Genomic DNA, 26306 nt, shown 5'->3' on the forward strand with positions numbered 1-26306 from the left:
AGGCGCGATCTCGAAGTGGATTATCAACTGTATACAGCTGTGTTACTCTCTTTCTGGAAAAACTCTGCCTTTTACGCCAAGGGCCCATTCTACTAGAGGCATTGGTGCCACTCTGACTTTCATTGCAAATGTTCCCCTCGACACCATTTGCAAAGCAGCTACTTGGAGCTCTATTCACACTTTTACTCAGCATTACTGCATTGACACTCATTCCAAGACAGATACACAAGTGGGACAAGCGGTTCTAAGACACCTGTTTGCTCATGACCCTTCTCACATCCCACCTCCTTCTTCGGGTACTGCTCGCTAATCTATGCACAGCATGTGATCTAAGCAGATTCCACAAGCCTCAGAAGGGATACATTACTCACCGTAATCGTATTTCTGATGCTTGTATCTGCTTAGATTCACATGCGACCCACCCTTCCTCCCCTCCGAGAGAAGGCGCATGATTGCTTGTAGTCTTACCTTTCTGTCTATCTGCTTGGATTATCTGTACTCACGCTACTCCTCATGCTTCCTCATGTCAGGAAAAAAAAATACAATCTGAGGATCCCAGACGCGTGAGGGATCTTGGGTACAGTGGACGTCACACTAGGGATAGTATTACTGGCACGCCTGTGTCGACGCCCATTTTCGAGTTTCGAAAAACAAACTGTAATACTCCGCAGCTTCCACTAGATGTCGGCCTATGCACAGCATGTGAATCTAAGCAGATACAAGCATCAGAAATACGATTACGGTGAGTAATGTATCCTATATATATATATATATATACACAAGCTTAAGCAGCGCTCTATGACTAAACAAGATATACGCTATTATATGGCTTGTAAAGCCCAACAAATAAAAAGCAGAACAGTTTGGCAGCAAAAAAGAAAGAGGAAAGGACCTAGGGTTGAGGGTTCTTAAGGGCTGACCTGCATGCGGATAGGTGCAGGAGGAGAGGTCAGGACTACCAAACCCCGGAGGGTCATGGGAGTCGTGGTTTGGACTTAAATTTTTAGACTTTACTTGGATTGCAGAACTTTTAAACCCAAATTTGCACCTTTTTCAAGAAAAGTTCAGAAAAACATTACAAATTTTGTAGTTTTAAAAAGTTTAATTTGAAAAGCTAATTATGGCAGTAATAAAGAAAGTATAGCATAATGCGAGCCTCCTGTCTTGTCATAAAATGGTTAAGTGTAATTTGTGAGAATGTTAACACTTCGATAAACTGCAAAATACACAAATATTGATGCTAAAAAGGTTTGGATACTCCCTGACAGTTTCACTTTTGTAGGAAAATCTTTGTGCACTTCTGGTTATACATTGTGCTATGTATCTTTTCTTGCCCATCAGGTAGTCGTTGTCTATCCCTGTAAGCATGACACATGGCTGGTCTTCCCCACCCTCTGAATGTGCCACATCCATCTGTGGGATTGTGGTTTTCCGATAGTGTAAGGAAGATTTGTTGTATCCCATGCAGAGACATACCTGTGTGTCTTTCGGGGTGAGTGATGTCACAGATAGGATGGTGGATGGAACATTGTGTGAATAAAGTCTGAATGTTCCTTGAATGTCATTTGAGATCATTGAGCTTGCTGTCTGGATGGGTCAGGTGGTTGCCCTTCCCTCTCTTCATAAGCAGCCCTCGTGAACTGAGTAGTTCAAGCTACATGATGGAACTTGATGAAGGTAGCGGACCATAAATAAGAGAACACTTCTATAATTGTGTCTCATTTTAACTGCAAGAATTTATAATGTTCCGTTTCCGCCCGTGAGGCCAATCACACTGGATTCATTGGATGTTGTACAACAAGTTATCAAGGATTCTTGAAACTTCTAGAGTGTTTGAAAGGGCCAACCCCACTAATGTTATGTGGTAACCTACAGGCCTATTGAATGGCACAACAGGTTTAAGGGTCAGATCAAGGGCATAGTCGGTTCAACACCTTTGTGGGGGCTGACACCGCTACAGGGGCATCCAATGGCACCATAACCTGTGTGCATTATATCAGTTGACACTCTTTTTGGAGCTCGAGAACCAGCCTGTGCTGACAAATGCAATTCAAATGGAAGTGACACGAAGTGAATGAAGACTTTTTGGAGATGTTGCAGGGATGACTTTGTGATGAGAAAAGAATATGAAATTGTTATAAAAGTGTTTTACAATGAAGAATTCTATTTCTCCATCTTTGAATCGTTATTGACCACCGAATAGCTCTTGTGCTGTATGTCAGTACTTATTCAAAATGGACATGGCTCTTCTTTCAAACAATTAATAGAATTGCATATCTGGCTTACATTTTCTTATTTTATTTTTAACCAAATTAACCTTTAACTTTTTCCAAATTCTGCTTTGCATTTTTGTGCTGCCTTTCTTTCATTTTTTAATTCCTTTTTACCAGCGAAGCTCTGCACCCCATTTGGGCGTTATCATTTAATCGTACTGTATTTTAAGTTATCCGACATTCCACACAGCGATTGAAAAATTGAGTAATAATTTGAATTGAATGTAGGTACCTGTGGTTTGGAGCTAGGATTACCACTAATGGTTACTTGAAGGTAAGTGGCTTTGCCCTCCTTTTGTACTTGGTCTTGCTTGGGGAGAGAAACAGTGCAATGTGCTTTCTTTGACCAAACTTTGATTCTCGTCCTTTTCTAGGGATTCACCTACGTTGCCCCATCAGTGTTAGAAAGCATCAAAGAAGGTTTTCATTACCAGCCAAAGAAACGTTCACCCCGTCGGCTAAACAGCAGCCCCCGGACACCAGCCAGGTATGAGAAATGTGATGTTCTGCCTGACATTTGATTGAAACATAAAAGACCAGACCAAAGGGTAATCAAAAAATAGTCATAAGCCCCCCTCTGCAAGAAAGAACATGGCTAAATTAACTGTTCTTTGGGAAGGTACCCACTCAAGAGTCGGCAGCCACACTATAGCTCACTGTACCTTTCACATAAGGGAACTATCCATTTGCATATCAGTCTTTGTCCCGCCCACATGGGCAGTCCAGCACCCAAATGCTACGGCAATCCTCTTCTGAACAAGAGTACCAACAGCAACTGCAGACACGTTTCAGCCTTGTTGGGCCTCATCACTGAGGTGGAGCTGTGCCTCTCTGAGAACAGTGAGCAAGGGGTCCACGTCTGGATGGCCCTAGAAAATTTAGGGTGACTAAACTTAAGTCCCTTAAACAATCAAAAAATAATATTAGGCACCCATCTGTGAGAACGAACACGGCTAAATGACCTGGTCTTTGGGAAGGTACCCCCTCGAGGGTCCGCAGCCACACTTTAGCTCACTGTACCTTTCACAGAAGGGAAATAACCATTTGCATATCAGTCCAGCACCAAAAAGCTGTGCCTCTCAGAAAAAAGGAAATGCTTAGCAAAATAATAATTCGGAACAATGTACAAATCGGGGCCAATTTTCTAGAAAGCGACATTTTAAAATGAATCGCAAATGTCAAGATGTTTTTTCTCCAGGATGTGGGGGAAGCGCTTTGGGAAACCTTAGTGTCTGGGAGCATATTTAAGATGTGTCCAACACAAATTCCTACAGTGCCTTATACATGCAGGGTTGGGTCTCTCTGGAGACTAACACAAATACCAGTAAGCTTACAGTCTCTAGCTTAAGTCATTCCTGCACCCTCCTTGCTTCCACGAGGGGTGCCTTCCCCATAGTCTCAACTGGACTAGTGCCTGTTGGCAGACTCTGGGGGTGGGGAGGGCCTTAAGCAGCAGGCCTTCCAGCCACGATCAGAGCCACAGGAAGTCAGGACTCTTACTCTGCTTTGCCCTTGTCTCTCCCATGGTCCGGTTTCTCCAGCCTCCTGCTCTGCTTGCGCTTCTCCCTCTCCATCATTGCACCTCTATTCTATTCTTATTCCATAAAGCTGTGCACCTGGCTGACTTCCTAGGTGTCTTTGCATCCATCACCTCCTTATTTGCTTCTGGTCTTCCACCGGTGTGAGTTCTTCCACTCCTTAACAATGCTGCTCTGCTGCTCCACACATCTCTACCACATCCTCCCCATCTCCTTTAATGCCGCTCCTCTTTACCTCCATTTACCTCCTATTTACTTCTACCACATCCTCCTTCACCTCCTTGATGTTTCTTCACTCCTCCACCTCTTTCAACATCTCTTCCAGCATATGTCTTTCCTTGATGTGTACTTTTCTTATCCACCCGTCATCAGGGTTTGCTGGACCCAGCGGTCTACTCTCCTTTCCATCTTCTTCCCCACTTTGGGGGCCATTCTCCTTCCAATCCTCTGGGTCTTTCTTCTCCCAGCTCTCTGGGTCACTTTCCTCCCTACCTACTAGGCGACCACCCACCCCATATTCTTTTTTTTCTAGCCCACTTTAATTCCCACCTACCAGTGTCTGCCTTTCCCCAATTTCATTATTCTCTCAGCGGCCTCATGTTTGTTTCTTTCATAACCAAGCTATCTGGGCTTTTCTGCTGGCCTCCTTTCTCCTTCCCCAGAGCCTTCTGTTCAAATCTCCAGCTAGACCCAAATGAGCTCTTCTTCCTAACTCACTCCGCTGTTGCACAGGCGCTTCCTTTTTTAAGGATTTGACCCCTTCTTCCATTCTTTCTAGTCTGAAGCGACTAAAGTGTGCAGGCTTGGTAGGGGAAACCTGAGATGTGTAGTTCTCTGAGCTTGAGTGGCTTTGTAGGGTTTAAGGACTGCAGCTTCAGGGACTGCAGCCATCTTGGAGTTCCTTACTCTCCCCTCCAACTCATTTGTATATGCACATCTTTTTTTCTGAGATATAAAACCATAGTACCGTCCAGTTATTCAGTCATCGCAACATGAAACAGTATGTTTGAATTCCATCCCTTATACTTTTGCATAAAATATACAGTGAGCAGAAGTGGGCAACCGAGATGTTATAATCAAAGCAGCTAAGCACTCGCAGCCCACCCCCACTATCTGCCAATGGCGCCCCGACAATCCCACCAACTCCACACCCAATTGAGCATCCATTCCCATCCAGAGAGACGATTTACTAATTAAAGAGTATGTCCCTCTTTCCTCTTGTCAGTCACTCGGGACACATTAGGGTTGGCCTCCGATCGGAGTGAGTTTGCAGCAGGTCCCACACCTCATGCCAGGTGCTGTAGTGACAATCCACAATTCCAGACCCACCCAGCATATCTGCAATTTTCAGCTCTGTTAGGTAAGGATTTCATATCTTTGATGACTCTTCCTGACCTGTGTAAACCCCAGAACCTTTTTACTTTGGCTAGGTAACTATTTTACCTTGTCCCTAGGTGAAGGGGAATCTTTTTTTTTTCCCCCCCCTCTCCCTAGTCTTTTTCTCTTTTATTTTTTATGGGTGACCTTTTTATGTCTCCATAGTGTATGGTTGAAGTAGAGTTCCCTACAACTTTTGGGTTTAGGCTGGGTTGCCCCCATGGGCTCCCCTGTTATTTTCTCTTTCATGTACTTGGGTGAACTACAGTTCCCAAGTAGTAAAGATGGATTTCCTTCCCCTTTACATTTTGTACAAGTGAGCTAGCACACTCCACCTTAATGGAGTGCTGGGGGAAATACAATGTATCCCCTTTCTTACTTAACCGGTAACGTTTTTGTTACGATTGTGAGTTTGCTTGAATGGCTGGTGGCAGTGGTTTTACCTTTATGACTTTTTTAGTAATTATTTACTCCCAGTATGTTAATTCAGTCTCGGTAATGCACAGGAGGGCCACGATACAATGGAGGGCTCCTTTTTCTGGCATTTCTAGTGTGCTTGCTGTTTCTGAGGTCTTCCGCTGCCATTCTAGGTGAGAACGACCTTGGTGGAAGTCTTGTCTTTGGCGGGAATCCTTAGGATCCCCCGCCCAGGTTCCATAATGTTTGAGAAGGGAGGAAGCGAGGTAAGAGTCATAAACTCTGCAGCCCTTTGTCTTCCACCTTGCCTGAAAGGAACCAACTCCCAGTGGGGGGGGGGGCTGGCAGTTCTGACTGGACATCCAGACCGCCCCTTTATGTAAAATGCAGGGGGCGATTGCAGAGGTTGTGCTGGAGTTCCTGTTAAGTACTCCGAACCTGGAAGCTGCTGACAAGTCGACCACTGGAGCTGAAATCGAAGAGGAAGATGAATAATCGACAGCTGTAGCGATTTCTACTGCCCGGAGAGCCCGCTGTGTCACTGGTGCCTGCTGTAACCCTTCCTTCCAATTGACCTGGGGGTCCTGAACACCACGACTCCTACCCAGAGGCTGGTGAGATTCTGCATTTTGAGCCATCCCACAGCATGCCTTCGCCTTACTGGACTGCAATACCCCAATACCCTGGGACCTCAAGCCATTGTGCGGTGCACAGTCTTCCGAATTCCAAATCTCGCTGGAACTTTGGTGGCATCCTGCTTGACCTCCAGAGACTTGATTTTAATCCTTGAAGTCCCCTCACCAGAGTGCTGTACCCGATATGAGATGAGAATCCGACCAGCGATATTCAGTCTTCTGCTGGCCCCTGAAAAGGGCACCAAAACCACAGAGCTGTGGCCAGCTTCGAAGAAACTCTTGCCTGGAGCCTTCCCCATTGATCCCTGCTGCAAATTCCCTTGAGTGTCCTTTCTTCAGTCACCACGTCAAAGAATTCAAGGACCGGCTTTCGGCTGCAGATCCTGAAAACATCCAACTGCAAACTCCTTTTCTCCGCTGAGGTACTGTGTTATCTTGGGTATTACTTACCCTAAGCCTTGTGGGATTCCTGTGAAGCTTTGGGGGTGATTAATGGGGAGTTCCCTCATCCAGTTCGCCCAGACCCAAGGCTGGAGTCCCTCTAAGGTGTCTTCTCTGAAGTCTATGGACTCTTTCTGCAACTCTGAAGTAAAGTACTTGTTTGAAGAGCCTTCCTCAGGAACTCTGACTGTTCAGCATTCTGTGCCTATACAGACCCTTCCAAAAGCTCTGCCACTGAGAAAACTCATGCTTCAAGATTAGGGAGGGACTTACACAGTCAGGCCTTTGTCTTGTACTGTGAAAGTCTTTTACTGATTTATAAGTTGTATTTGTAACTGTCCCTCTGAAATATGAACAGTTACAAAAGTTCATACTTATTATAGAATGTACACTGCCATTCCTAAAAGCATATATGGTTATTTTACTTACCTGTGAGAATTGGATCCTCCTCTTCCCAAAAGTAATGTTGGCTTCACCTAACTATTAGTTCACCTAACTATAAGTTCACCAACTAGGGTTTGTTTCCCCTGACGTTGCTGTCTAGCCTGTCTAGAATAAGTCTGTCTTGGAGTTTACATGCCTTGAATAGCTGTTTGTCATTCCGAATAAGTGTACTGTGGGTTTTACCTACCTTGGTCTGCTGTGTGCAATCCTAAAATAGTGTAAAGAGTTGGTGCTTACCTTAATCTGTGTTTCATTGATCTAAAAAGCAACAATAATCATTTATTACAACATTAGGTCTTACTCACCTGGTATAACTGAATGTTACCATAAATGTAGTTCTAGGTTCATACTGTTCCATGAATTTGTGTTCCACTATTCAGAAAAGTATCCTGGTAACAGGGTTGGTCTACTATGTGATTTCTTAACTGAGTCTCACTGCATCACTGACAGGGTCTACTACCCTTGAATTACTGACTGTATTCAAAAGTAGGGGAAGAAGCAAGACAATGCAGCGCAACACAGGTTTGAATCCCTATCCCGTGCTTAGAAACCACTCGCTTGTATTAAGCATGTTATAAAAAGAACAATTATTCTAATTGTATGTAACCTGGTTTTACTCCCCAAGAAAAGCTGATTGCATTCTGAATGTGTTATAGGTTTACCTAACCTTGAACTGCTGACTGCTATTCCTAATAAGGTAATACGTTGGGTTGTATCCCTTAAGCATTGAGTTTGCTTTTATAATTGTGTTTATATATATATATAATTTGATAGTACTTGTTAGCCCAAGATTCATCTTGGCCTACTTGTATTTAAATAAACCCGTTATTATTTACAATACATAGTGTTTCAGTGTTTTCTTAGACCATATGTATGCTACAGTTTCTTTGTACCAAGCTACAGCTCTATCTCCCGCCTAAGATGAGCCTGGCTGCTCTGTCCAGGCTACCTCATTCTCAGGTGGTACAGCCTTATACTAATAGTGGGGCTTATGTACTGTCTCAGATGTATGGTTTTATGAAGCCCTTTGTTGGACTTTAGAAAAACTATCCTAACAGTCATTCCACTCTGACAGCTCAAGAAAACTTGTACCAAACCCAGCGGGCTTAAGGTATTTAGTGATTCATTCATAAAACTCTCACGGACACATATGACAGATATAAAGCTCTTTGGTCATTCGTATCTTCCCAAAATGCTCTTTATTATGCAAAACAGCCAAAACCTCATTGGGTTTATTGGTGCCACTTCACATTATCTTTGGAGTTCTTTCTAATCAGTACACACATACACTGTGTTAAGCGATCACGTTTAAATACACGACATGTATTTATTAAACCGTTGCAGAAATTAGGGGTTTCACTTCAGAAAAGTAAAGGTTAAAAATGATGCACCATTTTACAGTATTAAGCGCATGCCTAGGCTTAGGTCAAGCACAGAGTTCCCACAGTGTAAGGGTGTGGATGAGAAAGACCACTCTGGAAACAGTTTGTGTTGAAACCACTATAATTTATTAACTTATAAATCTGACAAACTGTGTCTTTGTAGATAGGCCACCAGACCCTTCTCATAGGCAGTCTTTTAGAATGTGAGAGTTTTGGCTTATGAAGGAAGTCTTAATTGGCTTTTACTTCAAGTTGTAAAGTTCAGGGTCTAACTCACTGGGTGGACTCTTTTCAAGAAGGCAGACATCCCTTCCATTCGAAGGGCAGACGTTGAGATTGCTGACGGGGCTCGCCTTTCTTATTTTCAGATCTTTATGGTTTGCTTTAAAATGACTAGTCCTCTTAATGTCCTCAGCAGGACTTTCCTCTCAGTTCACATTATCTCCTAGATAAGTGCGGCATTTAACCCCCTCTCCCCTCTTTGTCACACAGAGGAAGCCTTCCCCTCCTCACCTCCTTTAGATCATCCTTTGTTTCCGCTGGATGCGGCTGCCGGGATTCAACGCTCCCCTTTCATCTTTAACTCCGCTTCACAGTCTCTGCGAGACCGACTGTCTCCGGAGACTTCTGCCCCCTTCTTTTGCTTCGGTTTGTTGACAGCTGATGGATGACGGCCGGCTTGCCGTCTTCGTTGAAGGCACGCCGCCTCAGCTGCCTCACAGCATAGCTCCACCCTTCCAACGGTGGGGTCCGGAGTGAAGGAGCGATCACCGCTCAGCTGTTTGTATGCACGCCCTGTTTGGGCTTCAGCCTTTTGCTCGACAAAGCCGCTCCGCATAGGGCGAATCTCCAACTTATTTCACACAAGTAATCAGTTTCTAAACGTGCTCAACAGGAGCACTTTAACTTTCTGGAACTAGTCTCTTCATCTAATAGGCCCACTCATACGTGGCAACTTCTTCCTGGGAATCTTCTTCTTCCTCATTCCTCTCCGCAACCTGCCGGGCCAGAAAAACAAACAACAACCCATGAGACAGGGAAAATCCAGTATTGTTCAAGAAAAGCACCTCTTAGCCAATCTTTCCTTTCTCATAGGATCAAAGACGTGTCTTTCCGAGGGAGATACTCCCATCGTGACATCATGACCTGCTGACATCACAATCCTCGCAGCCTTCCTGGCTGACTGCACCATTACTTAATTGGCTCTGATCTGCACCTTTTCTCCCTGATTTGTCACATTTCCCCTCCCTTAAACCCTTACGCTCGGGAAGGGCATGTACCCTCGACAAGAAGTCAGCTTGAGACATTTTACTTCCAGATTGGTGGACAGTCTGGAACGAATAAGGCTGTAACGACAGGAACCACCTCAGCACTCTGGGATTTGTCTTTGTTCCGGGATAACCATACTAGTGGCGCATGATCCGTAACTAGGGTGAACTTCCTGCCCAGCAAATAGTATCTCAAGGACTCTATTTCCCACTTTTCTGCAAGGCATTCTTTTTCTATCGTCGCATACTTCACTTCATGTGGCATTGACTTCCTGCTAATAAATAAAACAGGTCGTTCGTCCTTCCCTCTGTTCTGGAAGAGTACAGCCCCTATGCCCGTTCCCAAAGCGTCAGTGTGTAGATAAAAAGGCGCCTTAAAATCGGGGCAATGAAGAACAGCTTTGTCTGATAGGGCGGTCTTGAGTGCCTTAAATGCTCCTTCAGTTTCAGGATTTCTCCACTCGCTTTTGGGTGGAGCATCCGATTTCAGCAAGTTCGTTAAGGGTGTTGCAAGAGTTGAAAAGTGTGGTATGAACCGACGGTAATATCCCACAAATCCCAGAAATGCCCTAACCTGCCTTGTATTTGCAGGGAACTGGAACTGCTGGATGGCCTCCACCTTTTCCTGTTGCGGCCTAATGGTCCCTTGTCCCACAAAATATCCCAAATATCTGGTATGGGAGTTTGCCACATTTGTTTTCTTTGGATTTATGTGTAACCCTGCTCCCCTCAGGGTCTGAAAACCTGCACCTAGACGTTTCAGGTGGTCCTCCCAACTTTGGCTATAAACCACAATATCGTCCAAATATGCCCCCACGTAACCCTCATGGCCTTTAATCAGATGGTTCATCAACCTTTGGAAAGTGGATGGGGCTCCGTAAAGACCAAATGGGAGAACGGTAAATTGGAACAAGCCGCTAGGCGTAGCAAAAGCAGTCTTTTCCTTGTCCTCCGGGAACAATAGAATCTGCCAGTAGCCTTTGGTTAGATCAATTGTTGACAGGTAATTTGCCTCACCAAGTTTCTCCAGTAGGTCATAGATTCCTGGCATGGGATATGCCTGAAATTTGGATACCTCATTCAATTTCCAGAAATCCATGCAAAAACAAATGCTCCAATCTGGCTTTGGTACCATCACGAGAGGAGAACACCAGTCACCATGTGAGGGTTCCACCACCCCCAACCGAAGCATCTCTTGTACCTCTTTCTCTACAGCTTGTAACCTGGCCTCTGGTATTGTATATAGTCGCATTCGTATTTTTACGCCTGGATCTGTATGAATGCGAAGGCAAGTCAACGTCGTTCTCCCCGGCACCGAAGAAAACAAATCTTTATAAAGATCCAACAACTTGGACAACTCTTCTTTTTGATCAGGATCCAGCTTCAGATTAACATTTAAAGCCTCTCTACCAAGTGCTGCCTCAGAAGTTGATAGGTACTCCGTCGATCCCTCCTCCAGATTAATCATAGCGATCGTCACATCTGGCTCCACCCACTTCTTTAGCAAGTTAACATGGTAGGTTTGAAGAGGGATTTTACTATTAGGTTGGCGCACTTTATACGTCAATGGCCCCAACACCTTCTCAAAAATGTACGGACCCTTCCAAGACGCCAACATTTTATTTTCAGATGTGGTTAGAAGCACAAGGACCTTATCCCCCAACTTGAAAACTATGCAACTGTGACTTCTGGTTGTAATACTGTTCTTGCTTCCCCACAGCTTGTTGCAGGTTTTCACGTGCCACTGACTGAAGCTTCTCCACTCTTTCTTTTAACTCTGAAGTGTATTCCGTTAGAGTGATCTCAGGGTGAGCCTACTCTTCCCATCCTTCCTTCAGGATATCTAAGAGGGTCCTCGCTGGTCTCCCGAACAACAGTTCAAATGGGGCATACCCCGTCGAGGACTGAGGTGTATTCCTTAATGTCATTAAAATCCAGGGTACACCCTATCCCAATTCCGTTCCGCGGGCTGTACAGTCTTCCTCAACATCTGCTTTATCGTCTGGTTGTATCTCTCGACCAGGCCGTCCGTTTGAGGATGGTAAACGGCCGTTCTGAGCTGTTGGATGTGTAAGGTCTCGCATACTTGTTTCAACACCGCTGACATGAAGTTACTGCCTCTATCTGTAACTATCTCCTTCGGAATTCCCACTCTCGATATAAACTGGACGAGGACATCGCATTATCTGTTGCGCAGATGTTGAGCGTAAGGGAAAAGCTTCGGGGTACCTGGTCGCGTAGTCAACCACTACCAGCAGATCTGTGTCCTCTACTCGTGGGATCTAATGGTCCGACGATATCCATTCCTATTCGTTGGAAGGGTTCTAAAATTAGAGGCATGGACTGGAGCAGAGCCTTGGTTATATTTGGTCGATTCTTTTTTTGGCATTCAGAACACTGCTGGCAGGAGCGTGCTACTTGTCCAAATACCCCTGGCCAGTAAAACCTGGCCAAAATCTTCTGCGTAGTCTTCTCCACTCCAAGATGTCCCTCCCCTATTTGCAAATGGGCAACTTCAAGAACAGGTCGATAGTACTTGCTGGGTACCAACTATTTTCAGAGAGTTACCTGGTTAGGGCCACTAGTCACCCTATAATACAATCCATTCTCCTTATGAAAATGGGGAGTTTTTCTCCTCGCATCTAGTCCTGCTGAGTCTCTCACATGCTCCAGGAGGGGGTCGAGTTCTTGGGCCATACGGAAACTATCCCCTTGTTCATCTAATCTCCAGTCTATGGCCATGGGACACATGTGCTGCACGATCCATGCCGGTTTTTCCCCCAGTCTCTGGTTTTTGCTCTTCCTTATCTTATTGGTTTATGATACAATTTCTTGATCATAAAAAGGAGCCTCCTTTAACCACTGACTCTCGACCCTCCGAATAAGTAGTGGGAGATCAGGCACATCGGAGCCAATTAACAAGGGTTCTGGTAGCGCAGGCATTATCGCTGCTCTGTCATTTGTTCCCCAGCTAGCTGCACCTGAATAGCCTTGACTGGATACTCTTTAACATCCCCATGCACACACCTGATGGAGATTCTTTCTTTCAACCTCTCGACTCCACCTACCAGCTCCGGGTTCACTGCCGTCTGTAGGCTCCCTGTATCCAGCATTGCTCTGGCAGGACGCCCTTCGACCTCGGCTTCACATACATGGGGATATGTGACCTTCCGGCATGAAGTAGCTTCATATTGGTTGACATCCTTGGCTATCTCCAGAACCCCTACCTCCATTGGCTCCGGTTTAACTCTTCTTGGACATAGCCTTGCCAAGTGACCCCAATCGCCACACTCGCAGCATTGTGGCCCCTTTGTGCTGAGGCTCGGGGGTCTAGTCAAATGTGACGGCCCTGCGCTTTCACTACTGGACCGGTGTCTCCCTCCTTACCAATCAGGTTTTTTTATCATCGGGTTTGGCCAACGAGAGGAGGATGCGGGTCGGAGGTTCATACCCGTGTGACTTCCTCTGGGTTTAGGAGTGGAGGGGTAAATCATAAGCTTTGCCTGACCGGCCTTCTGGTATGCACAGGCGATATGGACTGCCTCAAACAAAGTGGGACTATGGTGTTGCCTCACCCATCTTTGCATTGGCAATGGTAAAGCCTCGATAAACTGCTCCAATATGACTTTCTCAGCCACTTCATAAGTTGTTGAGGTACTTGTTTGCATCCACTTTTCCCCTAGCTCTTTTATCCGATAAAGCTGGCGGGGAGTCTCTTCTGCCATGAGTTTAGCCTCTCAAAATTTGATCCTGTATGCTTCTTCATCATGACCAAGTCGCTCAAGGACCACCCGCTTCATGTCGCCATAGGCTGTGTCTCCTGCTGGGTTCTCGCTTGATATGCTCTTTGCATCTCTCCGGTCATCAGTGGTGCGATGTAGTGATACCACCTCTCGGCAGGCCACTGGGCGTTCCTGCCTACCCTTTCAAAATTGACAAAGAAGTGTGCAGGGAAATTTCTGAAAGACCGATGTTGGCACAGGGGTGTGGTTTCTCATGTTGGTAGCCTCCAACAACTGGGCCTGCTGGACCTGCAACGCCATGATGGACGGCCTGTCTGTTCGCTTGGGCCTGCTGACTTTGGAGTTGTAGGGCCTGCTGCAACAACTGTTGGCCCTCACTCAGGGTCTTTATCAGTTCCTCCATCGTGTTCCGGCCTATCCCACCAAATTTGTAAGGGTGCGGATGAGAAAGACCACTCTGGAAACCGTTTGTGTTGAACCCACTATAATTTATTAACTTATAAGTCTGACAAACTGTGTCTTTTCTGTAGATAGGCCACCAGACCCTCTTCTCATAGGCAGTCTTTTAGAACGTGAAAGTTTTGGCTTATGAAGGAAGTCTTAATTGGCTGTTACTTCAAATTGTAAAGTTCAGGGTCTAACTCACTGGGTGGACTCTTTTCAAGAAGGCAGACATCCCTTCCATTCGATTTGCTTTAAAATGACTAGTCCTCTTAATGTCCTCAGCAGGACTTTCCTCTCAGTTCACATTATCTCCTAGATGAGTGCGACATTTAACCCCCTGCCCCCTCTTTGTCACACAGAGGGAGCCTTCCCCTCCTCACCTCCTTTAGATCATCCTTCGTTTCCGCTGGATGCGGCCGCCGGGATTCAACGCTCCTCTTTCATCTTTAACTCCGCTTCACAGTCTCTGCGAGACCGACTGTCTCCGGAGACTTCCGCCCCCTTCTTTTGCTTCGGTTTGTTGACAGCTGATGGATGACGGCCGGCTTGCCGTCTTTGTTGAAGGCACGCTGCCTCACAGCATAGCTCCACCCTTCCAACGGTGGGGGCCGGAGTGAAGGAGTGATCACCGCTCAGCTGTTTGTACACACGGCCTGCAGCGTACACAGCTGGCCTTCACTTGTCTGGGCTTTGGCCTTTTGCTCCGACAAAGCTGCTCCGCATCGGGCAAATCTCCAACTTATTTCACACAAGTAATCAGTTTCTAAACGTGCTCAACAGGAGCGCTTTAACTTTCTTGAACTAGTCTCTTCATCTAATAAGCTCACTCATACGTGGCAGCTTGTTCCTGGGAATCTCCTTCTTCCTCATTCCTCTCCGCAACCTGCTGGGCCAGAAAAACGAACAACAACCAATGAGACAGGGAAAACCAGTATTGTTCAAGAAAAGCACCTCTTAGCCAATCTTTCCTTTCTCATAGGATCAAAGACATGTCTTTCCGAGGGAGACCCTATCATCGTGACATCATGACCTGCTGACATCACAATCCTCTCAGCCTTCCTGGCTGACTGCCCCATTACTTAATTGGCTCTGATCTGCACCTTTTCTCCCTGATTTGTCACACACAGGTGACATTAAAATGATGTTCAGAAGCAAGTACTAATTTCCCTCCCCGGCCCTACGTTTCAGAGGTATGTGCCCGTCCAAAAGGTGCAAGCATGAAATAGATCATAGAGAAGTTAAAATGGTGAAGAGTAAATCTGAATGTGCAAGTGCATCAAGAAACCTGTGAAAGGATACCCACAGCCACACAAGGGTGAGAGCAAAAACTGTGTGCCAACAGGTAAAGGAGCAGGTAAACATTTATTGCCAGTTACCGCCCCCTCGTCACCGTCATATTGGAACAGTCTAAGAAAAACGATAGATGGGACCCCCTGCATTGTTCCCATCTCTACTGCATCGAGTGTATGAGAGACGTTATGCACTCAGACAGCCATACAGAATGTGCCTTCGCACTGAAAGTGTGGAAGGATGTCGCATGAAAGAAAGCTATATGGAAGGATGCCGGTTGCCAAGATGTCGGAATGCATCAGCGAATATCGTGGATGGACGTTACATCAAATCTGGCGAGGACAAACTGATTTCTTGAAGAAGATATATGAACCTATGTTGAAACGATATGAAAATATTAAGTGATAGTGTAACTGAAGCAGTAAGAGTAACAGGAACCTAAAGCTAAAGTAATCATGGATCTAAAGAAGATGAATTATTACTGACCAATAATTGTAAATACCAAGTAACGCAAGGTAGAAAGACTCCATATAGAAGCTTGCTATAGACGAATATATAAACTGGCAAGGACAGCCATATTATGAAAATGAACGACAGCTCACATCAAATTTAACCAAGCTACTTCAGAGACCGGCCAGGACTCTAGGAATCGGGAGATGCAGAAAAACAGCCTAGTGAGCAGACCCAATGATTAGTCAAGTTTGCATTCTGAATGCGTTATAGGTTTACCTATAACTTGCTCCCAGTGGATGCAAGAATTAAATTCAAAACCCTCTGCATTGTCCACAAGGCTTTCTGGGGCCTGGGTCCAAAATACCTTCAGCTATCCCTCCGCAAATACCTCCCTTCTCGAGCTCTTTGCTCCTCTACCTCCAACTCCTCCAGGGTCAGTCGTTTTTCAAAGAAACGAGGTGGGGGTAGATCTGTCTTCAGCTGGGGCCTCCCTCTCGAATAGCCTCCCTGCGACTCTAAAACTTGAGGAGAACCATCTCCGGTTCCGGAAACACCTCAAGACCTTCCTCTGTTCTTCTGCCTTCGCTCCCCCTCTCCCCTGCTGATCTGTTCTCTCTTGGCACTGTGCACCTGGCCACCCTCTCTTTCGGGCCCAGGTACCTGCTCACCCTGTCACCCTCCCGCACTGCCTCCGGGCAACCCCTTGCCCTGGGGTCTGTATCTGTAACCATACAGCCCCCCGCCCTTTTCTTCCTGCACTTATCAGACCTACCCTGTCTGCTGCCTTAAACCTAGCACTTGCAAATTGCTGGCTGCATTACCACTGTTTGTTGCCTTTATTATTTATTTATTGTTATTTATCTGTTTCTCCTCTTCTTCGCACTTTCCACTTCTCCCTCCTTCCATGCATTTTTCACCTCCCCCTCTCCCATGCACTTGCGTTTTTTCAATGTCACTGGGCCTAGTAAGATCGCTGTTTTGTTCTCCCCTGTTCCCCTCCCTTGCCTTGTGTACGAGCGCGATAGAAATAAAATATCAATCAATCAAGTTTGGCACAGAGCGTAGATGCTATTTTGAGGGATAAGCGCAAAGCACAAACCGAGTACATGGATAAGTTCGACATGTGGGACATTCTTTATAGATGGAAGAAGACGAAAACATCTGTGAGAGCCAAATTGCCGGTCAATTAAAAGTGTATAAAGTTCATATGAGAGAGTGAGCAAGTCTCTAGAGGCCAAGAGTAGCAACAACACCTTGCATAATTAATTCAAATGGCAGTAAATAGAAGGTTGAAATTGACAAATTCGAGGTCTTTTCACAAGTGACTCAGAAGTCGAAAATTAAGGCTATTCATTATAGCCTTAAGCTAAGATAGTGGTGTTTTCAGACTGCCTTGAATGTTCCAGAACAGTGAGCAGCAACAAGGTCAACTACAAACGAAAGACTTTGGCTGACGGCCTACCGATGACAGATGATGGACTAATTGGGAAAATGGGGAGTAGTCTGATGGGATTCAAACACCTAGGTTTCGTTTCACATACGTGATGCTAAGGAGCTAAAAGTCCAAGGTTGGGATAGAATGCCAACCAATCAGTGGGGTTGGGGGACAAACTAGCATAAAAAGTTCAGGAGTCAAACCAAGGCGGCCCTACAGACAAGGGGTAGCCAAGTAGATATGGTCCCTTCACCAATCCCTTCCCTCAATAGGTTTTGTATTTTGCAACATAGAATGGCGTCATAGATGACGCATATTGAGGGATAAGACCTCCATGTAATCGATCTACTGTATGATATGATAGGTTATTTACAACGCGCTTAATACCCAGAGGTTTCTAAGCGCGGACCCGGGGATCGAACCTGTGGTGCTCCGTGCCATGTTGCTTGCAAGGCATGCACGTTGCCTCTGAGCTATCCTCCTGAGCTCCCGTGAGTGTGCACGCATCAATCCAAACTTTGTCAGGTCTCCCTGCTTCATTAAACTGAGAATAAAGTAGTACTTTGCCATACTCTTTGAGTCTGTCTGATTATTTGGTCGAAGATCTATTATTGTAATTCCAGCTAGCACAAAAACGCTTCAAGGTGCTAGAGCACAAAAGGTACACATTGTTTTACAGCTGTAAAGGTGTCTGTTAGGACTGATTTTTCTATACTCTGGCCTGGTGGACAGCTGTATAGAAGGCCAACCTAGTATAGTTACAGGGTCAACTCTGGGAGCTGTTGCAAAACCAGTTCACGGTAGGTGGACGAGTGATCTAGGCTAAGTCTCTAGAGGTGGTGAGCTTGTAAGGGGTCTCCAATGAGCACACACAGTGAAAAGTCAGGGAACACATTTAGCCAATCAGTTATACAAATATTTATTTATGGCCATATAGCACTGTGAAAAATGACTGCTAGCATGTAATGTTATTGCACAACACTAAATCAAAGATACATGTATGTATACAATCACTGGCGTAGGGCAAAATACATAAAACCCCTGTAAAGGAAGGCAAGTACTAGTATGCAGCACTACAGGTCCACATAATCACCACACTAACTTTAGAAGTCCATCCCTAAGATGTATGGGGCCTTGTGCCCAAAAGTTCACCAGGCTTCCATATAGTTTGTGAGACAGGAAACAATCAGTGTAGGGCTTCTGGGGTCCAGTGAAGGGTTCCAAGTGGTAGAGGACTGTTAGGGGAGTTTTCCTAAAGTCCTACTGGTCATAAGACTTCAGTAAGATATCCCAGTGGTTTGTAGATCTCCAACTCTTAGTATCAGTCTGTACTAACTCAGGACCTTGGTAGAGTGGCAGAGCAGTCAGGCTTATCTTAAGAGGAAGATGTGAGCTGTTGGTAAGTACACTGAACCTTAGTTAGACATGCACACCAAAGAAACTCTTACACGTATAATTTATATAAAATGATATATTTATTATATATACACACACACCAGAATCACTTTAAATGCTTTAGATGTTTACAATAGAACACTTTGGAATACTTGAATACACTTCAAAGGACACTTTCACTTTTGTGTTTGTTTGCGGTTACATTTGTAGCAATGTTTGAAAGAGAATAGACAATTTTCTTGTATTATCAGTTATTACGTGCACCTGTGGTTTCTAACAGTTTATACGGTAATACATTTACTCTGTAAACACATATAGTAAAGTTACTTTAAGGGAGGGAAATGGTTAGTTAGTGTAACATTAGCTTGTCTCAAGGTTCTAGAGAGAGTTTCTTCGCACAGCAAGTCTTTTAAGTCCATAAACGCAACCCTAGCTAAAGGCAGTTTAGGAGAGGGCTCAAAGTCTTGACAAGCAGCAGAATACAAAGAGTTCCTGAAGATTTCTTCCGGTCTCTAGTGTTAAAGAAGCAGCAAGTTAACAACTAACAAGGGAGACCTGTAAAAGGACTCGATGAAGGGACACAAGCAGCGGTTTGAGTCCGAGATAAGAGGGGGGTGACTCTGGACACCTCTGGGTGCACTCCATAGCTCTCTAGCGACTTGTTGGAATCAGGTAAGCAATATCTTTTCCCCCACCGTACCTTAGGTTTGAATAAAATGTTTGTGGTGGATGCTCTGCGATGCTGCAGCTCTGGACCCGACCTCCGGATTCCTTGGTCTGATGACTCAAAGCAGGACAATGGAAGGGATCTTTCAGCAGCAGCCTTGAGGAAGGACCTCTGGCATGACTTTCGGCAACATCTTGGTTTACTCTGTGGTTTTGGTGCCGTTTCTGCAGCACCAACAAAGGACACGGATCGTCTGGTCAATCTTCTTCGCTTCCTGCAGTCCTGCACTCTGGTGAGGGGGGTCTGTGAGTTGGATATGATCTCTGGAGAGGGTCCTTGGGTTCAGCAAAAATTTGGATGGATTCGGCCTTTCCCTGACGATGCACTCGAAATGGGCGGCAGGTCTCCTGGTATTGGGGTTTCCACAGTTCCTGATGCTCCTAGGACCTCGGTAGATGGCTCAAGTGAAATTTCATCTTGGGACTGGTTGTTCTCACCAGCCAAAGGGATGGAGCCGTCCTCTTCTGAGCTTCTGTGTCTCTTAGAAAATGGAGTCGGAGCAGCAGTGGTCGCTTCACGGTGTTGCAAAGGGTCTGCAGGTGTCTTTGGTCGTCTTCTTCGGTTACTTCAGCTTCCAGTGATCGACTTGCTTTTCTCTCCAGAAGCCTCACCTTTTATACAGTTCCAGCACACACTCCACTGCAATCTCTCTCCAAATTTTACAGAAAGGGGCGTTTGGCTCTCCAGTCAGGACAGCCAGATCCCATGTGGGAGCTGGTCCTATTCAGGTACTCTGGCAGAGAAAGGACTGGGGAGATGGAAGACTCCTCCCCCACTTCCTGCCTGACCAGAAACTCTGGAGCCTTGGCCGGGATGCCTAAGGGTTCCCGCCAAAGGCAAAACGCACACACTGACCTCCTCCCTCCCAGAATGGTAGAAGGACTAACAAAGAACAACCATGCTAGTAATGACGAAAAAAGAAAGGTGGCCCGATTTGCTACTTGAGTGCCCCTATTGTGCACTACCGAGGCTATAGTCACAGCCTGCGATATAAAAAATACACAATAGTTGGTAGAACACGTCCACTGCCACCAGCCATAAATAGGAGATTGTCTGTGACTAAAAAGTCATAGAAGTAGAGAGAAGTGGGTTACTAGTTATCCCTTTGGCACGCCACTGAAGGTGGTGTGTGCCAATCTCTCAAACTATAGAGTTTTGTGAGAGATAGTAAGTATCTCTCTATCCTTAAGAACTGTAGTTACTTGAGGATATAGACAAATAATCTTAAAGGAGGACCCTAAGGGGCCCCCAGCAACAGTGCCCATAAGTAGCTGTGGGCTGCAGTAGTAAAATCACAGATGCCTTTAAGAGCTATGGAGCAGACAGACTCCATAGTACAGGTAGAATACAAAGAAGAGCGTTACGAAAGTCAGAGCCCACAAGAATGAATGGAAAAAGGCTCCACTTATTCAAGATTGTAAAAGGTTCAGACGTCCAGCAAAACGTGCTGGGGATCTCACTAGGAGCGGGGATGAAGCATAAAAAAGATGGATCTACCTAACAAGGACACATTATTCTAACATAAGTGTCCCCAACGTTCAGAGTGCTTCTGGGAGCAAGCAATGGCAAAGCCAAACTGTTGTAAAGGTTTCTAAAAGTTACCAAACTTTTAAAAGGGGAAAAAGGGGTTCAGGTAAGTATCATTACAACTCACTCCCCCCAGCCCTGTACTCCGATTCTTTTTAGGACTTGGCAGGTCTTCTGAAGAGGGCCTGAGGTCGCTTTTCCCGCTATTAGCTTCAGCCCTTGATGCCCACGGGTTGCAGGTTTGAGCACTTCTCGGGTTGGCGACAAATGCTGGTGCAAGGTCTTCAGGTTGGAGAATGCAGAAGAACTCAATGCAGGGCCCTTCTCAGCACAGGACTGGATGCAGGAAAACAGTTTTGGACGACGGTGACCGATGCATGGCGACACAAGAGGACAAACTTGCCCCAGTCAGACTTTACCCCCTATCTCGAGTCTCCTTGATGCTGGAACCATGAAATCTGGCAGAGGCGAGTCTTATACCTCAAGCTGGTGATCCCCAGGTTTGAGGCCTCAATGCAGAACAGTGACGTCTGCAGCACGGTCGCCAAAACTCTGAGCTAGTTAGCCACTAGGTGATCCAGGGACTCTTCCGAAGGCCCTTTTTTTATTCGCAGGACTCCGAGCTGACATTGAGAATGGATGTTCTCTCCACTCCAAAGGTCACAGCTCCTTTGCAGGTCTTTAACAAGACGGGGCACTTCCAGCACAGCAGCGGAAGTTGATCAGCAGGGCCTTCTTCCAAGGGGTCTGCGTCTCCTTGCAAGTCTTGCAGCTGGACAGGAACCTTGGCTCCTTCCAGGATCTCTCTGGAATGGGTGCTGGGTCCTCTTCTTATCTCTGAAACTCCCACTAGTCAATGAAAGATCTAGCGCACACACACACACGCACCCCAGCAGTGGTCCAATCAGGACCACTGGTGGCACAGCTCATGCATACCATTCAGACACACTGAAACCAGTTTGTGGATTGGGGCCAGGCAGTCCCGACCCAGTTCCTTGAAACACACATGGCCCTGCAGTAGCCGTGAAAAGCCTCACAGGCCACGAAGAATGGTTGGAGACAATGGGCCTCATTAAAACCCTGGCGGTAACCGTGCCTGTCACACCGGAGTTGCATTTTTTCCGGTCCCTGGCAATGGCAACGCCATTCCGACCTTGGTGGACCCCGTACGTCCCCATTGCCAGGGGCCGGAATCCGTTACTCCCCATTCCTATTTGAGCCCCACAGGGCTCAATGGGAATGGGGAGGTTGGATGCACTGGCAGTTTATAACGGTGCCGGTGCCACTATGCTCGCCAGGTCCGACCTGGAAGACAAAAAGCCACCCATGAGCACAACTCGTAGTTTGCCGGTCCGGGAACTACGGTACCAGCAAGCTTACCGGTACCGTATTTCCCGGCCTGGAAAAGTTATAATGAGGCCCAATATGTCCAAGGGACAAATGAAAAACCTTGTGGCATGGCCATGTTTAGCCAGACTGGGTTAAGGCTAAAAGGAAATACACCAAAAAATAGCTAAAGGTAACTGCTGCCACTAGCTTGTCCCTTAGGCACACCTAAAGTATCCAAAAAATCCTTTCAGTGTTAGTCTAGGGCAAAACGAAAAGTGTACTGCATTGTAATATGCATTGTACATTGATAGTTACCCAAGTGGTAACTAGTTACCAAAAGTGATAACAAAGTAACAAGACTAAGGGAAACAATGTTTCCCTGCACTGATAGCTGAAGCACACGTTGGCTTACCCATGACAAATGAGCAAAAGCCAGTGTAGTGAGGCTGAAGGCTTCACTGCACTGCAGAAATAGCAGGTCAGATAAAAAATAAAATGAAAGCAAAATGTTTGGGGGTCCATAAAAATGGAGGGAAAGGTGCTGTAAAGAGAAATCTTTCCTAACAGTGTCCGTAAAGATATTCATTCAGCCATCTTTACAGAAGCTGCTCAGTGCTAAGCAGGCAGATTGAATCCCTGCTGGGTTTAGCATGTGCTTTTGATGACATTCTGCTGCACGAGTACTACCATGAGAGCCAACTGCAAAGCATGTCACACAATGCATAACTGATGCTTAAAAGTAATCGTTACATTATTTATATTTTAAATACAAGGTAGGACTTTTACTGTGAAACAGTACTTCAAACGACAGCAGGACATCTATATCCATACTCAAAAATCCTAATGTTCCTATGTGTTTTACAGTCCAACCAGCTCTACGGAGGTAATACACGTTTTAAATTACAGGCTGGCAAGACCTATAGCCTAAACCACACCCACAAAGGTAATGTTGTGCTGGAATGCCTGATCCATTGCTCAATTTTACTCTTGGAGTGTTGGGTATTTTGAATAATTGCACAAACGGCAAGGTCTAAACAGTATGTACCACTTCATTTGTTATAAAAAGTGCCTGCATTGTGCAGCTACGTGGAATGCTGTTGCTTCCCACACATGAATGTTCATGGTCGCCCTTATCCATTACTCCACCGTGAGAATACACATCCAGAGATTCCAAGAACCTTCTCCAACTGTTTTTACTGAGGTGTTTATGCCCAGGCAGAGTTTACAAACTTGACTTGTGATTTTGCCATAGCGTTTCAGCCCAAGGGATTGGAGGTACATCATCTGCTGCAGGTAACTTGCCTTATTTCCATTTTGCCCCCTGCTAACACCATAGATGTAACCATGAGAAGGGTGTTGAGTTCTTTTTATTCAGCGTTTTTATAAAATGTGCATGTACCACTTGCATATAGTTCACGTGTGAACTTTACCATTTGACAAGATGGATGTAGTTATGTTGCATTGATATTACAGACCAGTCTAGGTGCTTCTCATAGAGTGATGGCGGGCAATTTGTGAGAGAAACCAGATATTAGCATTGAAACCAAAATTCCTAGTTCCAACTTTCTGTCACTTGTGTCCAGTTGGCAGACAGCTTAAGTTCTTATCGCATCCTCTAGAAGATTGTTTCCGGACCTTAGCAAAAGTAGACAATTAGCTGGAACAATTACCTCTAGTGCACTAGACTGTAGAACACACACATCCTTATCATTCTATGGAGCCAAAATGGGGATAAAGCGGGGTAATTTGGACAACGCTGCCCGTGTTTGTTGAAGGGGAAGAATCTGGTGAAGGTGTAGAGTCTGGCAGAGGTGGAGTGTTGCACGTGCACCTATTTGGACCAAGGGCAGCAGAAAACCTAAATGCACCACTGGAGAAGATGTATAGCATGAGAAACCCTTGAAATTCCAAGAAAAAAACGTTGGTTAATACAGAATTAAGATGATCCAATTTATCACAAAAAAAACCATGAAATTCAGCAGGTGTGGGAAGTGACCATCCTCTTAACTCTAATTTCTCTTGTTACTCAGCTCATGAGCACATGCGTGACATCACAGCAGGGATTACCAATGAGGTAAACAAATTACATGGGGATATTCAGGCCAGGGGTGAGGGATCTCCGAGTTACGATGGTGCTCATTTTCCACACACTCTGAATTTCATGGTTTTATTGCGATGAACTGAATCCTGTTAAAAAATATGTATTTTATTTTAGAGACCCTGGGCCATTCTTGAGTCCACTTCCAAACCTGATCCTTGCAGTAGCGGAGAGATCAAGATAACTTTGAGGGAACCCTATTTGGGGTGCTTACACCCCTCCATCCAGCAGGAACAGTCACATTCTACTCTTCCTGAGCAGCTCTGTTTTGCGTTGCAGCCCTTCTGATGTGTGCTTAACGGACCCAAAGGTGGGAACCCTGCCATGCTGCTTGAAACTGAAGGGTGCTGCTGCTGCTGTTTAAAAGTGCTGTTCCTCTCTAATGCCACTCAGGCACGATCTCTGCTTCATCCTTACTCCAAAGGGGATGCTCCTTTGTCCTGCCTGCAGTGTTGAAGTCCTGACCTGAGCCTGATCTGGCTCTGCAATCCTTCTAGCCAAGGCCTTTAGGCCTTGGCCCTTACTCTAGATCTCCTCTAAAGGTGTTCTTCATAGTCAATAGGTTGAAGGTTGCCTCTTCTGCGGCTTCATTTGGGCTCATTAATAAGTTCATAGTCCCTTCGCAGTTTATAAGTAAAAGGTTAGTATGGTTTGCCAAAATATTGAAATGTTGCTTGTGTTGAAAGTGTGTGTGTGTGTGTTTAAATCTTTTTAATATTTCTCTGGTTTTAAAACATACCTGCATTGTACATTTTACCTTAATGTATACATTGTATATAAAGATAACATTTTTAAGTAGTTGTACTGGGTGGATAACGCTTTAGGGTGTATAAACTGTATTTTCTACCATACCATCCCCCTCCTAAAGGGAGACACTGCTCTGCCGCACAACAGTCGTGATGGTCAAAACTAGCTCATAGAAATTGAAGCCTTATTTTACGGCTTGCTATGGAAAAAGGATTGGTGAACCTGTTCGGGGGGGGGGGGGCTCATTCCAAAGGTAAAGTTAAGTAGGTGTCCATAGAGTCTACACATTTAAATTGCCCAGATGCAGGTATGTGAAGCTTTCCTTAGGAAAACACCTTGTTGAACTGTCTTTTTCCTCTGAGTCTTGTGTATTTGGCAAAGTGTCCTAACATATGACTGGAGTTCGGGGGTGTCTGTTCTCATTTTGGAGTGCGTGTTTTGATATCTGAGATGCAACATCTCTGCTGCCTTCCTACAGCTGTTTGGGTCAGACTGCCTGTTATGCTGTTTAGTTGCCTAGCTGTGTAATCTCTTGCTCTCTGCATTCTCCTCAGCCCCCTGAAGTTCTCACCCTTTGAGCCGTTCAAGCCCAGCACAAGCGTTGCAGAGCCCATGGAAACGTCCCCACACTACGAGACAACGCCACCCCTGGCTATCCAGAACCCAAAACCTGGCAAGTCAAAGAAGGGACGGCGGGGGCAGACTGGGCGATGAAGCCATGGAAGAAATTGCCATGGAGCTTCTTGGAACAAGGACAGAAGCTCCACAAGGAACACAAGGAACATGGACTACAAACACCTCAGCTGGACACTGATGCGCCACTGGAGGAATCATGAGCAAGGGTGGGATGATGAGGAACAGACAGTGAGAGAGAGACAATATGAATGTGCTCTATCCCTGCCAGAGAGCTTTGGCGAGAGACTGGCAGATGGACACGTTCACTCAACCAATCATGAACAGACATGCATTGATTTCAGGAGATCTTCTAAGAAAGCTTATGTTTTTTATTTTCATTACAGAGGCCTTGATGACAATTTAGATGCTGTGGTTGCATGATTTTTTAAAGGCTATTTCTGGGTGGGTGAGCAGGAAGAATGGGGGTTTGAAAGTGCAATTATTTTTCTGATCAACTCCTCCGCCCCCTCCTATGTTTAGTGAATGCAGAAAGGTGAGTGAAGCTGCAAACTGTTGTGCGTCTTTGCAATATACTGCATGCAGGCTGCTGGTGATGTGCAACACATACCGGCATTGTCAACGAAGGTACAACATTTTGGTAGAGACCAACATGAAAGTCGATGTGCCAAATTTGTATATAGCACTTAATCACAAACATACCTTAAGAT

General features: G+C 45.5%; 1 protein-coding gene across 1 annotated transcript in view; it reads left to right on the forward strand.

Moving 5' to 3' along the window:
• RPS6KB2 (ribosomal protein S6 kinase B2) overlaps positions 1-26001 on the forward strand; it is a 236027-nt gene extending 210026 nt beyond the window's left edge. Inside the window, exons 14-15 of the mRNA XM_069628963.1 lie at positions 2648-2760; positions 25518-26001. Coding sequence (XP_069485064.1) covers positions 2648-2760; positions 25518-25677 — 273 coding nt within the window. The 3' untranslated portion in view covers positions 25678-26001. The remainder of the gene's footprint in view (positions 1-2647; positions 2761-25517) is intronic.
• The last annotated feature ends 305 nt before the right edge of the window (positions 26002-26306 follow it).

The sequence above is a fragment of the Ambystoma mexicanum genome, chromosome 12 (genome assembly GCF_040938575.1).
Source record: "Ambystoma mexicanum isolate Mex_15411 chromosome 12, UKY_AmexF1_1, whole genome shotgun sequence".
Taxonomy (NCBI): Eukaryota; Metazoa; Chordata; class Amphibia; order Caudata; family Ambystomatidae; genus Ambystoma; species Ambystoma mexicanum.